At 41.2% G+C, this 16,951-nt stretch overlaps 1 protein-coding gene across 16 annotated transcripts in view; it reads right to left on the bottom strand.

The window, feature by feature from the left end:
* Nucleotides 1-16,951, bottom strand: part of SYNE1 (spectrin repeat containing nuclear envelope protein 1) — a 558,323-nt gene that overhangs the window by 143,947 nt on the left and 397,425 nt on the right. For 13 of the 16 annotated variants that reach the window (XM_049903961.1, XM_049903971.1, XM_049903893.1 and 10 more), the window contains 3 exons: nucleotides 6,208-6,342; nucleotides 5,017-5,123; nucleotides 510-666 (listed from right to left, as the gene is read on the bottom strand). In XM_049903961.1, coding sequence (XP_049759918.1) covers nucleotides 510-666; nucleotides 5,017-5,123; nucleotides 6,208-6,342 — 399 coding nt within the window. The remainder of the gene's footprint in view (nucleotides 1-509; nucleotides 667-5,016; nucleotides 5,124-6,207; nucleotides 6,343-16,951) is intronic. The other 3 variants (XM_049903910.1, XM_049903883.1, XM_049903866.1) reach the window with 1 other exon arrangement.

Below are 16,951 nucleotides of genomic sequence, written 5' to 3' on the forward strand. Positions count from 1 at the left end.
GTGGGATTCCTTTTGTCCTAGATATGTCTAGGGCATCCATAATTTTCAAGGTTTCCAAAAAAAAAAAAAGAGGAGGCACTTAAAACCTAATGGGTTATGCTAAGGAGGAATCAGATACTAATCATCTCTGAGGAAAAAACTAGTATCTAGAAATTAAATAAATTTTCACATATATGTATTTTAGGGATTGGCACCGTGGCTGCAACAATGGGCCCAGGCACAACAACGATGGTGAGCCTGGCACAGGACCTGGCAGTGTTTTGTGCTGTTGTGCCTGGGGTTGCTGTGAGTCAAAACCGGCCCAATGGCACCTCACAACAACAACGACGACAACGACATTTTCTGTGATATGTGAAACAGGTCATTAAGAAAAATGTTGACCAATTGGTGTTTCATTTCTTATTTTGGAGTTGATAATGAAAATAAAGATTATGACACAACCAGATTCCCATTGTATGTGTTGTACACCTTTTATATTAGTCAATATATAAAAGCAAAAAGTTGGGTACCACTTGCTCTTGCTCCTGTTCCAGGACATTCTGTAGTAGTTTCTGCTTGGTACTAAATTCTTGATGAAGGCTTTCCCATTTCATTCTCATCTGGTCTTCAGTGGATGACTTCTCCCCCTCCATCCCCAACTCCTGGCATAACACATCAGGTTTTTCACTATTAGAAGAATAAATAATCTAAGTTTACAATGTGAGCAAAAAGGCAACCAGGTAGGCACTTTATTGTGTGTCCTACACCTGGCCTGTAAAATTGGAACAAGACTATTTTAGTCATTAACTTACACTTTAAAACTGAAATTTTGATGCTAAGCATAAAATGAGTATATTCTTTTTCACATTATAGTTGAACCATAAGCAGCACATTGATAATTAAAAAAAAAAAATTGACAAAAGCTTAGAATTAAATAAAAGTGAAAACTAATTGTAACTTTTAGAGTCAGAAAACAATGCATGATTATAGACTAGTACAGTTTGACACAGAGCCCAGAAATTAGTTCAAACCAACACCCCACCCCCCAAAAAACACCAAAACTCCACTAGGTCTATTGACAGTTCTTTACTAAGAATTGAGAGACAATACAACACACTAGGTTCTAGGTGATGGAATAAAAGGGAACACGGATGGGAGACGCTGCAATATCACCCTTAAAGACAGGCAAGCAGCCTGACATAGAGGAAAGAATCTGGCTTTCAGGGTGAGCCAGATTCCATGGTATGTGCAGACCACATTTTGTTCATCCATTCATCTGTTAATGGACATCTCGGTTGTTTCCACCTTTTGGCTATTGTGGATAATGCTGCAAGGACACTGGTAGACATGTACATATTTGAGTCCTGGTAATTATTCTTTATGCATTAAATTCGTACCAAAGAAGAAGCAGGTCATGTCCTTCCCACATGGGTTTTCTTAAAACAATTTACATTTGATAGTCTTAGAAAACAGCTAGCAAATTAAAGGCTGAATACAAGTTTTTTGTTGTTATTATTTGTTTGCTTGTCTCCCCAGCAATGTTATTCTACTATTTTATCTATCTGTCTGTCTATCTTCTCCACCCCTCACCCCTGCCCCCAGGTTCTGGATATCACTTAATTCATGGTCACTTATTTGTTTGCTCAGATAAGGCTTGAAAAGAGTGGCTGAACTGCAACTAACTGCATATAAAGGTAATTTTGCTAAAGAATTTGTATAAAAAAACAGAATTTAAAGAAGAAAACCCAAGAATCAGAGAAGAAACTGCTCTACAGGACTGTCTCATGGACCACCACCTCCTCTACCCCAAGACCAGGAGAACTAGATGGTGCCCAGCTACCGCTACTGAACATCCTGATAAGGGCCACCGCAAGTGGATTCTGACAGAAGGGGAGAAAAATGTGGAATAGAACTTCAAATTCTCAAAAAACACAGACTTACTGGACCCATTGAGATGGGAGGAATCCCTGAGACTACTGCCCTGAGACGTCTTTGAACCTCAAACAGAAACAATCCCCTTAAGTCACCTTTTAACTAAAGAGCAGGTTAACTGAAAAAGTAGAGTGTCATCCTTGAATACTGTACTTTTTTAAAAAATGAGTCATATGAGACCAAATGGTCAGCATTTACTCTAAAGCAGAGATGAGAAGGTTTGGAGCAGCAGAGGGGGCAGTGAGATGAAGTTAACGGGAATGGAACAACTAGAATGGGAATAATGAGAATGTTGACACAATGTGAAGAATGTAACCAATATCACCAAACAATATGTGTATACATTGTTGAACGAAAACCTGCTTTGCTGTGTATACTTTGACCAAAATACAGTAAAATAGGGCAGTACACAAGCCAACAACTGGTTGTTTGCCCACATAAATATTTACCCAGGGAAGACAAATCCTGCAGAAATGCAGTCGCCTACTGCAGTGCTTCTCAACCCCAGCTGCCCACTAGAAATACCTGGGGAACTTTTTTTAAAAACCATCCACACCACCAGCCTGATCCCAGAAGAACTGATGGTGCCTGGCTACTACCACAGACCCACTGTGACAGGGACCACAAAACAGGTTCCTAGACAAAGCAGGAGAAAAATGTAGAACAAAATTCAAATTCACAAAAACAGACCAGACTTATTGGTCTGACAGAGACTGGAGGAACCCCTGAGAAACTGCCCTCCAAGTACCCTGCTAACTCAAAACTGAAGCGACTCCCAAAGTCCACCTGTCAACCAAAAATTAGACAGGCTTAGAAAACAAACAATAACACATGTGAGGAACATGCTTCTTAGTTCAATCAAGTATCAACACCTGCTCAAAAGCAAAGATGAGAAGGCAGGAAGGGACTGGACTAATGGACAGGGAACCTGGGGTAGAAAGGGGGAGAGTGCTGACACAATGCAGGGATTGCAACCTAGGTCACAAAACAATTTGTATATAAATTTTTTAATGAGAAACTAATACTCACTGTCAACTTTCACCTAAAGCACAATACAATTAAAAAAATATATAGTAAAATATATATTTTAAATTACAACCAGTCTTTAAAGTGAGTCTTTTACAGAAAGCCCGTATTTGACCATAAATTTCTTTTAAAAGGTATTTTTATATTTGAAAGAGCAATTTATAGCTGTTTGCCTTTCATTTAGGTCCTTTCCAAAGTCAAAGACCAAGGAGTGAGAGGGAGAGAAAAAAAAAAAATCTTGGGAAGAAAGTTGCAGAAAATTCCTACTTCTATTTTCTGTGACTTCATGTATGGTGAGGAGCCAATGTGTGGATGGGTCCTTTGGAAAAATGGAGCTTCTGTCAAAAATACTCAGAATACTATGAGGGATGAGTAAACACCTTAGAGGAACTGGCAACAGGGAAAATACAAACTGAAGGCAAGTCTTTGCTTCGAATCGGCAGGGAAAAACATAGCAGGTCTCATTGTGGGTTTGCTACAGGCACACCTACTTATGGCCTTAGCAGTATTGTTAGGGATGAATAACAGAAACTTTTTAAAATACTTTTATATATTTGACACATATTTTACAGTTTTAAGGTTATTTTAAGGGAATTCCTGACTATAAATGTCATAACCGTATTGGTCCTTCCTCTTCTAAACTGGTATGTATTAATTGTGTCAATATTTTACTGTTTTTTTCCCTTTCTGGAATGCCTTCCTATATCTATTCTTACATGTCCATTGAATTTTAGCTTGTAAGTCCCCTTTTCATTTTGCTTTTTGAAATTCTTACTGTACTTAAATACATATACAATTACTTTAATTGTGCTAATGTGTTAAAAAAAAAACTGATTAAATTGTAAATAAAATTCATAAAAATTATTCCCAAGTCTGCCCTTTCCAAAAGTTAACTTTCACTTATCTGTAGTACTCTTGTCTGATTCCTATCCACACACATGCCATTATGGGTATTTAATGACAAACACAGTATGCTTTCAATATCATGTCACATTTTCTGACATTGCTATATGATATCTTTTGTTATCACTTACATGCATAAAATATTTCTTAGGCTCTTTCATACGTAGTGGGTATTTCTGCTTTTTTCATTGGTTGGTATTATAAATAACATTCCAAAAAGGATCTTCATGATATAGACTTCCTTGTTTAGGATTATTCCCTCTGACTAAACATTTAGATTTTTAAACATTTAGATATGGGAAACCGAGTCAACAATATTGGTCATATTGTGGTTGCCAAAGGATACGACCAAATTCCAACCTTGAGCCACACACGAACACACAGGTTTCACTGAAACGTTTTAAAAATATTTTGGATTTTAAAGAATATTTCCCTGGGTATCCACTGCGTTAACTTTCTCAAGCCTTCCATAATGAAGGTAAGTCGATTATTATTCTAATTCTACAGAGGAGCAAACTGTGGCTCAGAGTTGGGTGACTTTTCCAAGGTCATAGCTCTGGAACTGGAAAGAAAAAAAAACAGACCTGACTCCAAATATAGAGATATCTACACTCTGCATCTGCCCTTTGCCTTTTTACTTATTGATTCAAAACCTGCAACTTGAAAATCCTCCTAATTTATCTTTTGACATTTTACTTTTATGTGTAGAAGACTTCCAAAATTTTCACTTCAAACCAGGACTCAAAGCTCAACGACTTTACATGTAGAAATCACAGAAGTAGATCATTAAGAAAACTCAGGCTATTTGGGGGATGTGTACATTTATTTTTTAGAATCATGTTAGAAGAAGACAGCCAATAAATGTATCATTAGAAAAAATCAATTAGTTTAAAGTATTCTGGATCTAATTTTATAACGTATTTCTTACTTGATTAAGGAAATGAACTCATGACCATCTGTGCACACTGGAAGGAGGGGCAACAAGTTGGCCATTACGGCTGTTAATTTGTTCATAATTAGCAATACAAGTATATTTAATATCTCAAAGTGAAAACAAAATTATTATGTTTTCCAGGAGATGTTTAAAACGAAAAAATTGACTGAGATGCTTACATTTCTTCAAGTGTCAGGAAAGCACAAGGAAGAGAAGAAAAGCAAAAGTGTTTGCAAACATACCCAGCGCCAGAGGCCTCTGCAGCTGAGTGTTGGCTGAGAATTTCTTCTCCACGACTGGCGACAGACCGGAGGAGGCTCTTCTGTTCCGCTAGTTCCTGTTCTAACTTCTGTTTCCGTGAAAGAACAAATGTAGACGTCTTTGTTACTTTAGGATTACTACCCACAATCATGATTCTATGTCTAGAATATTCTCAGAGACCTCTGGCAGTTGGTTTTTAAACTGGCACAGGGCATAAAAGGTGTGGTTTAGATAAATACTCAAACATGCCCCAATGTACTCTATAACTCACTTTAGCTTTCATAAAGGACATTTCTGAAAAATCCCTTGGCCAACGAATAGAGAAAATTTTGCTGGGCAATGGCGCCCTCAAGTGGTACAAAACACACTTTCACTTTTCTGCATCCACATTGTCTTTTTCTAGGAGGGATAGATTCTTGAGAGCTAAGGTAATAAATTGGACAATAAATGGACTAGCTTTTACTTTGTCATTATTTCTGATAAATATTTTTACTCCTTGAGAAATAAAACATTTTCGTATGCCCTTTACAATAAAAGCCAAGTTATCAGTGAGAATTCATTCTTACTCATCAAATCCTTTCTATTAAACTTGGCCACAACTCGCAGCTCTGTTTTGTGATGATATATACTTTAATGTGAAGGAAACCTGTATTTCTTTAAAAAAACATACGATTCAGACTTTTATCAGTTCTCAGAGGCCTTGTTTCTAGATTATTCTAGTCAAGGAGAGGGAGATTTTATTATCACAAAACAAATGTATTTATTAAAAAAAAAAAAAAAAACTAACTCAGGCTTTTACCTGTTCTCAGAGGCTTTCCTACTAAATTGGTCTAATCAGGGAAGTTTTACTACAATAAACTAGAAACAAATGGGGGTGAGGGTGAAAGTAGAGTAGGCATCCTTGATAACAGATTGTAATGGAGTCACACTATGTGTAACCTAAGACAAGCGTTTCTTAAAGACAGGCACTTTAAAATGACCAGTCATCCCAACGGTCATGAGAACGTATAAAGAAACAATCAGCCAGGTCTTGCTTCCACCCAAAGGGTTAGAAAGTAAAGGGGCGCTCAATCCGTCTTTAGTACAGAAGCAGCTTGTCCTTCTAAAATATTTCTCCCCAGTTTCTCCCCTTGGCAAATCTGCAGACTAGCGAGACACAGGAAGTTCTTTACTTTTCGTTGCTGGAGACTGCTCTGCCGCTGGTGAGTCCGCGTGGTGCGTGCATGGGTCAGCCACTCCTGGACCCCGGGGCTCTGGGTGGCGGTCAGGTCGGCATCACTCTCCTCCTTCTCTTGGGTTGTCCCCTGCTTTTAACGAGGCAGAAATCAAGGGTCATGCTACACACAGGAAAGCCTCAGCCCAAATGGCACCAAGACTGCTGTGGTGTGGTCTGTGTTATGATACCAGAGTGGCTCCTTCAGACATGAAACCACATTTTAAAGAAATGGTAACACGAAACCCACTGAATTCATGGCATCCGCAGTAGGGAGAACAATAAACAGATGACTACGTACAGAAGCATTTCAGGGGGAAATTTTTCTACTTAGAGGCTAGGCCTTTTAGCTGACCAATGTGGTTACCAGATACTAGTCTGAATTTTTTTTTTCCACAAGAATATAATTCTAGATTCTTTTATGAGCTTAAGTAACACAGAGGTAAATTTTTCTCGACTGATCATCACCCCTCACGATTCACTATGTTTCTCCTGTGAAAGCATTATCCAGCCACAATTCAGCTTCTCTGTCCTGTTCTATACAACAAATGTATATGGCAAAGCCCTTGATTTGTAAAGATTTTTCTAAAAGGCTACTGACTAAAGAGATTTCAGTGGCTTTGAGGAGCAATAAACACACAGCTCTATAAAGCGTCATCCTTTCCAGGATTCATTTAGAGCGGAAACTGTATTTCTGGCTCCATAAGGAAGAAAATTTAACTGCACCATAAAGACAAGAGGTCCCAGCATGGGCTTCCGAGAGCAGCTGAGCATCCTCTGCCCATTTTCCACAGTCCAGGCTCTAGAACTGTTTCACAGGGTATAGGGCTTGGCCAACCACAGGCAACCCAACTCGCAGGGCATTTAAATAGCAGGATGCCTCATGCCAGATAAACCAACCATTTGCCGTGCAGTTGGCTCTGACTTATGGTGACCCTATGTATGTCAGAATAGAGCTGTACTCCATAGGCCTTTCAATGATTAATGTTTCAGAAGTAGATCGCCAGGTTTTTCTTCCTAGTTGCACCTGGGTCGACTCGTATCTCCAACCTTTCAGTTAGCAGCCCAGGGTGTTAACCATTTACACTGCCCAGGGACTCCCGTGCCAGATATTGCTCTTCATAAACCTTCAATGCCTATCCTACTGGAGTCCTGGATTTCACTTATTTCTAGAATTCTCTATTTTTGAGTGAGTCTGTGGTTAACATGAGTATGGTTATAGATGGCTCTACACAGAGTAAATAGACTTTGTTCAAATACTTAAAAAAAAAAAAAGAGTCTTTTTTTCAAAACTATTCAAGTGGCTGCAACAATGGGCTCAAGCATAACAACTACCGTGGGGATGCAGCAGGACTGGGCAGTGTTTCATTCTGTTGTACACAGGGTTGCTATGAGTGGGAGCTGACTCTATGGCACCGAACAACAACAGTCAAGTTAGAACATTTTGGGGAAAAAAAATCACGTAATTGTGGGCACATCTGGTTACCATTTTGCAAATGTAAAATGTTAAGTAAGCCTTGAAGTTTAAGTAGTGTGATAATTAAAGGTGGGAGAGCTCTGAAAAGATTCTGTTAGGAAGTAGTCTATTACCACAACCTCCACCCGCTCTGGAGCCCTGGTAGCACAGTGGTTAACAGCTCAGGCTGCTAACCAAAAGCTTGGCAGTTCAATTCCAACAGCCACTCCCTGGAAATCCTATGGGGCAGTTCTGCTCTGTGCTATAGGGTTGCTATACTCGACAGTACACAACAACAACCCCCTCTACTACTACCTCCAGGGCCTCCCACTGCCATCCCTGCTGCCACTCCTAACTTTGACAAAGCTATCACTCATTATCTTAACCAGACCTATTGCCCTTGAGTCGATTCCAGCTCATAGCAACCCTATAAGAGTAGAACTGCCCTGGGGTTTGGGGACTATGGCTTCAGGGGTTTGGGGACTATGGCTTCACGGGACATCTAAGTCAATTGGCAAAATAAATTCTATTAAGAAAACATTCTGCATCCCACTTTGAAGTGTGGCATCTGGGGTCTTAAACGTTAGCAAGTGGCCATCTAAGATGCATCAATGAGTTTCAACCCACCCCGATCAAAGGAGAATGAAGAACACCAAGGTCACAAGGTAATTATGAGCCCAAGAGACAGAAAGGGCTACATGAACTCGAGACTACATCATCCTGAGACCAGAAGAACTAGATGGTGCCCGGCCACAACCGATGACTGCCCTGACAGGGGGCACAACAGAGAACCCCTGAGGGAGCAGGAGAACAGTGAGATGCAGACCCCAAATTCTCATAAAAAGACCAGGCTTAATGGTCTGACTAAGAGTAGAAGAATCCCAGCAGTCATGGCCCCCAAACCTTCTGTTGGCCCAGGGCAGGAACCATTCCCGAAGACAACTCATCAGACATGGAAGGGACTGGACAATAGGTTGGAGAGAGATGATGATGAGGGGTGAGCTACTTGTATCAAGTGGACACTTGAGACTGTGTTGGCATCTCCTGTCTGGAGGGCAGATGGGAGGGTAGAGAGGGTTAGAAACTGGCAAAATGGTCACGAAAGGAGAGACTAGAAGGAGGGAGCGGGCTGACTCATTAGGGGGAGAGGAAGTGGGAGTATGGAGTAAGGTGTATATAAGTTTACATGTGAGAAACTGGTTTGATTTGTAAACTTTCACTTAAAGCACAAAAAAAAATTATTAAAAAAAAAAAAGAGTAGAACCTCCCCATAGGGTTTCCTAGGCTGTAAATCTTTATGGAAGCAGGTTGCCACATCTTTCTCCTGCAGAGCAGCTGGTGGAGTCAAACTGCTGACCTTTCCATTAGCAGCCAAGCGCTTAAACCACTGTACCACCAGGGCTCCTACTCATTACCCAGGCAGATTATCTTTCCTGCCTAATTACTCTAACAGGATTTGAAAGGCCCTAAAATGCTGTCCATCAAAACGGGATTAGTTCTGTCTGAGAGCCTTTCTACTCACATATATTTATATGTCCTCAGAGAAATTACATCCTTTTAATATAACCATCCTCTAAATATCTATTAAGCACCCACTATGTGCCACACACTGTTCCAGGCACTGGGGGTATTCTGCAGAAAAGAACCCAGACAAGTGCCCTGGTGGGGAGACAGACAAAAAACAAGAAACGGGGTAAGTTGAGATGGTGATAAAGGCTACAAAGACAATGAACTGGGTGGTGGGATTGAGAGGGAAGGGGACGGGTTTCTTAGGGTGGTCACAGAGGCATCTTCAGAGGAGGAAACCACAGCACTGAGCTCTGAATAATGAGAAACTGCCGGCCAGGCAGAAATCCAGGGGAGGACACTCCAGGCAGAGGGAACAGCTGAGGCAATGGCCCTAAGGTGAAAGACACTCAGCATTTCAGGCATAACAAGAGCAATAAGGAGGCCAGTGTGGATGCAGCACAGCGTGGCAGGGAAGAGTGGTGTTTTATAAGTTGCTTCTATGGAAGAGTTGTCCTGCCAACTATTTCTGTAGCTGCTGTTACCCGTATCCCAGTTCTTCTTCATCCAACCTGACCACAGAGTGGAATCCAGCCATTCCCTCTCATTTGGTCTCACTGCCCACAAAGACCCCTTACCTCTGTTATTTTCAGTATTTTATACTAACCAAGGTCTCCGGGTGATACAAATAGTTTGCACTCAACCACTAACCTAAAGGTTGGCAGTTTGAACCCACCTAGCAGTGCTGTGTAAGAAAGACCCAGTGATGTGCTCTGGAATACCACAGTCAAGGAAACCCAATGGAGCAGTTCTACTCTGTAATACATGGGGTCGCTCTGAGTCAGAACTGACTCAAAGGCAATGGGGTTGGTTTTGGTTTATTATGGGGGAACAGTTTACCTTCTGTCTTTCTCATTAGAATCTCATGATTCAATTGTCAAATGAGATAATAGACTGTAACTTTTCCTGGGCAACACTGGCATGAGTGCTTGCAGCTAAATGAGCCGATGGAAACAGTGAAGCCCACAGGTAACATTCTATATCACCCTCTCCCCGATTCTGAGCCCACCTTAGCTCACAGATACTTCCTTTCCTTTAGGATGATCCAGCTTCCCAGCAAAAGAATGTCCTTTAGGCAGAACAATGGGATACCTTTGGTCTCAAATATGCTATTTGCACTTTGAAGGACCTTCAGAATGAGTGACTAGTGACACCCAGTTCACTAATGACCACTGCTTTGCTCCCCCCACCCCAGCCTAGGAATGCCTCTCAACGACAAGCAGCAATTTTCCAAAGATGTGGTACTTGGAGGCATGGAAACTCTTCCAGGACTGAAACCTATCAATTCCTGCAGGAAACAGTCTCTCCCCTACGTAAGAATGCTCTGTCTACCCAGAATAGGCTCTGCGCGACCCTGGCTCTTCCAGGCAAGGATGAAATAGCAGGTCAAAAGGGCCCTGCAGAGAACAACTCCAAACAGGTCAATGTAGGAGGCTAAACTGGCCTTGGCCATGGCCTGCTGACTGTGTTATGGTGTCCAGCCACTTCCACTCTGTGTTGCTCTTAGTGGCTTGTGTTTCAGAGCCCAGGGGGACGGTCCCTCGGTAATGTCTCACAGCTCTCTCTGCCAGCCCACCGTTCTAGCACGTTATCGTTGTCTGACCGAGAGCCTTTCCTTCAAATTCCTTACACAAAATTGATGCTTGGGAAAATGACCATTGAAATTTTAGGTTGTAGGAACAGCTTAACCACTTTTAAGAAGGGGAGTCAGAGCTGACTAATTGACCCCACAGCTTTAGAGAAAAGATAATGAAGCGGCATTGAAAACGGATGCTGCCACACACATAGTTTTATGTGATTAGATACTATTTTTCAGTCAGTGAATTTTTCTATACTGATTTAGTCATTTTCTAACATAATATTTGGTTTGCAGGAAGCCAAAGTGATTAAGAATCCAGTTCAAATTTTCCTCTCTTTCCCCCTGGGGTGAGAAGGCACCGACAGAAGGAATAATTTAATGGTAATTACTTCCTTTGAGATCTGATAAGAGTTTTCTCTTATATCCTGGGCGTAGGCAGTAAGGCTTCTGTCACCAGAGTCCCCACTGGGTGCGACTCTATCAACTGTTTAGTTTTGAAAGACCAGAACAGTAATCACTTTTGCCAGGAACATTCCTTGGAAGATTCATGAGGATTAAAAAAAAAAAAAAAAAAAATTTTTTTTTTTAGGATTAGGAAATACTAAATAGTAAATAAAGTTTTTATAAGGTATTTTATTATTTGTACAGGACAAACTCTCTGTTCCTTGGATGGATGATAAAGTGTGAAAACAAACTGAGCTTCTTATAAAGAACCAAAAAACCAAACCAGTTGCCGTCAAGGAGATTTTGACAAATAGCAACCCTACAGGACTGAGTAGAACTGCCTTGTGGGGTTTCCAAGGAGTGGCGGGTGGATCCGAACTGCCAAACTTTTGGTTAGCAGCTGAGCTCTTAACCACTATGGAAAGATGCCTATAATTCAAGAGATATTATTACATGTCCTTAAAGTCCATGTTCCTTCATATGGAGAAGGAGGTCTCCTGGGACTGGTTAATCATTGGCAGACATGGAAATCCAATTAGTTACAAAGATGGTACCATTTTACAGACACTGCAGCCCTGAGAAATTGTGTCCTGGCCACTGAAGATTCCTGAGTCAGCCAAGCCCTAATTAAAAGGTACAACCTTACTGACATCTTCATTCAATGGAACAGTCTTTTTCCAATTAACTTTTTAAATTTCAGATCAACTCCAAATTATTTAACATTTTCTACATGAAAAGAAATGACAATAATACATAAACAGGGCTCCTTTTATTCTTACAGATGGAAAAATAATCTCAAAAGTCTCCGATTATAAAAAAAATCCCATCAATCACATGAACCAGAGACTACATCATCCTGAGACCAAAAGAAGTAGATTGTGCCCGGCTACAACCGATGACTGCCCTGACAGTGAACACAACAGACAACCCCTGAGGGAGCAGGAGAGCAGTGGGATGCAGACCCCAAATTCTCATAAGACCAGACTTAATGGTCTGACTGAGACTGGAAGGACCCAGGAGGTCATGGCCCCCAGACCTTCTGTTGCCTCAGGGCAGGAACCATTCCCAAAGCCAACCCTTCAGACATGGATTGGACTGGACAATGGGTTGGAGAGGGATGCTGGTCAGGAGTGAGCTTCTTGGATCAGGTGACACTTGAAACTATGTTGGCATCTCCTCCATGAAGGGGAGATGAGTGGGTGGAGGGGGTTAGAAGCTGGGAAATGGACACGAAAAGAGAGAGTGGAGGGAGAGAGTGGCCTGTCTCACTGGGGGAGAGTAATTTTTTTTGTATGAGAGACTGACTTGATTTGTAATCTTTCACTTAAAGCACAATAAAATTTTTTTTAAAAATCCCATCAATATATGTTGGGTGCTAGAAACTTCAGTGAAAACCCTGTGGGGTCACATCGGTCCAATCCCGCAACTGACCATGGGGACGGCACATGGCCCAGAAGCATTTCATTCTATTGTGTGTGGGGTTGTCATGAGTCAAGGGTTGACCTGATGGCAGCTAACAGTAACAATTGGTAACTTCATTAGACAAAAGATGATGGAATTTATAAACACTGAAAAAATAAGTGATCAATTTCAGTTTAGTAAAAGCCTACCATATTTTTCTGTATTTATGCTTTGCACCCCCCACGTCATACTGTGGGGGCTTGTGTGTTGCTGTGATGCTGGAAGGTATGCCACCGGTATTCAGACACCAGCAGGGTCACCCATGGAGGACAGGTTTCAGCTGAGCTTCCAGACTAAGACAGACCAGGAAGAAGGACCTGGCAGTCTACTTCTGAAAAGTATTAACCAGTGAAAACCTTATGAATAGCAGTGGAACACTGTCTGATATAGTGCTGGAAGATGAGCCCCCCAGGTTGGCAGGCACTCAAAAGATGGCTGGGGAAGAGCTGCCTCCTCAAAGTAGAGTCAACCTTAATGACGTGGATAGAGTAAAGCTTTTGCTGATGTGGCATGACTCATAATGAGAAGAAACAGCTGCAAACATCCATTAATAATCGGAACCTGGAATGTACAAAGTATGAATCTAGGAAAATTGGAAATCGTCAAAAATGAAATGGAACACATAAACATCGATATCCTAGGCATTAGCGAGCTGAAATGGACTGGTATTGCCCATTTTGAATCAGACAATCATATAGTCTACTATGCTGGGAATGACAACTTGAAGAGGAATGGTGTTGCATTCATCGTCAAAAAGAACGTTTCAAGATCTATCCTGAAGTACAACGCTGTCAGTGATAGGATAATATCCATATGCCTACAAGGAAGACCAGTTAATACGACTATTATTCAAGTTTACGCACCAACCACTAGGGCCAAAGATGAAGAAATAGAAGATTTTTATCAGCTGCTGCAGTCTGAAATTGATCAAGCGTGTACTCAAGATGCATTGATAATTACTGGTGATTGGAATGCGAAAGTTGGAAACAAAGAAGAAGGATCAGTAGTTGGAAAATATGCCCTTGGTGACAGAAACAATGCTGGAGATCGAATGATAGAATTTTGCAAGACCAACAACTTCTTCATTGCAAATACCTTCTTTCACCAACATAAACGGTGACTATACACATGGACCTCGCCAGATGGAACACACAGAAATCAAATTGACTATATCTGTGGAAAGAGACGATGGAAAAGCTCAATATCATCAGTCAGAACAAGGCCAGGAGCTGACTGTGGAACAGACCATCAACTGCTCATATGTAAGTTCAAGCTGAAACTGAAGAAAATCAGAGCAAGTCCTCGAGAGCCAAAATATGACCTTGAGTATATCCCATCTGAATTTAGAGACAACCTGAAGGATAGATTTGATGCATTGAACACTAGTGACCACAGACCAGACAAGTTGTGGAATGACATCAAGCAAGAGATCACTGAAAAGACAGCAAAGAAAGAAAAGACCAAGGTGGATGTCAGAGGAGACTCTGAAACTTGCTCTTGAGTGTCGAGCTGCTAAAGCAAAAGGAAGAATTGATGAAGTAAAAGAACTGAAGATTTCAAAGGGCCTCTCGAGAAGACAAAATAAAGTATTATAATGACATATGCAAAGAGCTGGAGATGGGAAACCAAAAAGGAAGAACACACTCGGAGTTTCTCAAGCTGAAAGAACTGAAGAAAAAATTCAAGCCTCGAGTTGCAATAGTGAAGGATTCCATGGGGAAAATATTAAATGATGCAGGAAGCATCAAAAGAATGATGGAAGGAAGACACACAGTCATTATACCAAAAAGAATTAGTCGATATTCAACCATTTCAAGAGGTGGCATATGATCAGGAACCGATGGCACTAAAGGAAGAAGTCCAAGCTGCTCTGAAAGCATTGGCGAAAAACAAGGCTCCAGGAATTGATGGAATACCAATGGAGACGTTTCAACAAACAGATGCGGCGCTGGAGGTGCTCACTCGTCTATGCCAAGAAATATGGAAGACAGCTTCCTGGCCAACTGACTGGAAGAGATCCAGATTTATGCCTATTCCCAAGAAAGGTGATCCAACCGAATGTGGAAATTATAGAACAATGTCATTAATATCACATGCAAGCAAAACTCTGCTGAAGATCGATTCAAAAACAGCTGTAGCAGTATATCAACAGGGAACTGCCAGAAATCCAGGCCGGTTTCAGAAGAGGATGTGGAACCAGGGATATCACTGCTGATGTCAGTTGGATCCTGGCTGAAAGCAGAGAATACCAGAAGGATGTTTACCTGTGTTTTATTGATTACGCAAGGGCATTTGACTGTGTGGATCATAACAAACTATGGATAACACTGCGAAGAATGGGAATTCCAGAACACTTAATTATGCTCATGAGGAACCTTTACATAGATCAAGAGGCAGTTGCTCAGACAGAACAAGGGGATACTGATTGGATTAGTCAGGAAAGGTGTGCGTCAGGGTTGTATTCTTTCACCATACCTATTTCATCTGTATGCTGAACAAATAATACAAGAAGCTGGACTATATGAAGAAGAACTGAGCATCAGGATTGGAGGAAGACTCATTAACAGCCTGCGTTATGCAGATGCACAACCTTGCTTGCTGAAAGTGAAGAGGACTTGAAGCACTTACTAATGACGATCAAAGACCACAGCCTTCAGTATGGATTACACCTCAACATAAAGAAAACAAAAATCCTCACAACTGGACCAATGAGCAACATCATGATAAACAGAGAAAAGACTGAAGTTGTCAAGGATTTCATTTTACTTGGATCCACAATTAACAGTCATGGAAGCAGCAGTCAAGGAATCAAAAGACGCATTGCATTGGGCAAATCTGCTGCAAAGGACCTCTTCAAAGTGTTGAAGAGCAAAGATGTCACCCTGAATATTAAGGTGCACCTGCCCCAAGCCATGGTATTTTCAATCGCATCATATACATGTGAAAGCTGGACAATGAATAAGGAAGACCGAAGAAGAGCTGACACCTTTGAATTGTGGTGTTGGCAAAGAATACTGAATATACCATGGACTGCCAAAAGAACGAACAAGTCTGTCTTAGAAGTGCAACCAGAATGCTCCTTAGAAGCATGGATGGTGAGACTGCGTCTTACATACTTTGGACATGTTGTCAGGAGGGATCATTCCCTGGAGAAGGACATCATGCTTGGCAGAGTACAGGGTCAGTGGAAAAGAGGAAGACCCTCAACAAAGTGGATTGACACAGTGGCTGCAACAATGAGCTCAAGCATAACAACGATTGTAAGGATGACACAGGACTGGGCAGTGTTTCGTTCTGTTGTCCATGGGGTCACTATGAGTCGGAACTGACTCGATGGCACCTAACAAGATAACAACAACAACGCTTTGCACGACAGTATCCTAAGGTAGCCTTTCGCTTCTTGGCGGAGTCAGTACTTCTCACATTTTAAAGAAATTGTGTGGCCATTGGCAGTATCTGCTCTGTGTGGGTATCCCAGGTGGCTGTCCTCATGCTCAACACATACGTAGTCTTTGAGCAGTTCAGAAGTTCTTTTCCTCCCAAAGAATGCGATCTAGAAACAGGTTGTTACTAGAAATTATTATAATCAATGTAATTTGCACACTTACTGTAAGCATTACTTGCATTAAAATCCTTGAGACAATTGTTTTGTTTTAAAGTTAAATACCATTTTTACCTCAATTTTACAGATGAAGAAACTCCTCTGCAAGAAAGGCAGAGGGAGGTTCAAGGATCGTGTGCTCCAGTGGGAAGCAGTGTTTGCAAAGCAATGGACTGAGAGCCAAATGTGGCTTGAAGACCTGTTTGGTTTACCATACAAACTAATGAAAAATTTTAGAATTAAATGAAAGCATTTATTAATTGGAAGATTTTACATAAAAATCCGAATTTCATTTCTTTGGAGAAACAGGAGGATCTGGCAAAGGTGACAATAGCTGGAGCTGAGTGACAGCTACTGCTTTGCCTTGAGCCCAGCTTGCCAAGGCCTGTCTAGCCTGCTTCATGTACTTTAGTCCCTTCCCAGGCCTGAAGGCCTTGGAGTTTGTGGCCTGGCCTTGTTGAATCACTATGTGTGCATTTGAGTATCAGTCTGAAGCTTCTTTTTTTTTTTTTTTTTAATAACTTTTATTAAGCTTCAAGTGAACGTTTACAAATCCAATCAGTCTGTCACATATAAGTTTACACACATCTCACTCC

This window comes from Elephas maximus, chromosome 1 (assembly GCF_024166365.1).
Source record: "Elephas maximus indicus isolate mEleMax1 chromosome 1, mEleMax1 primary haplotype, whole genome shotgun sequence".
NCBI lineage: Eukaryota > Metazoa > Chordata > Mammalia > Proboscidea > Elephantidae > Elephas > Elephas maximus.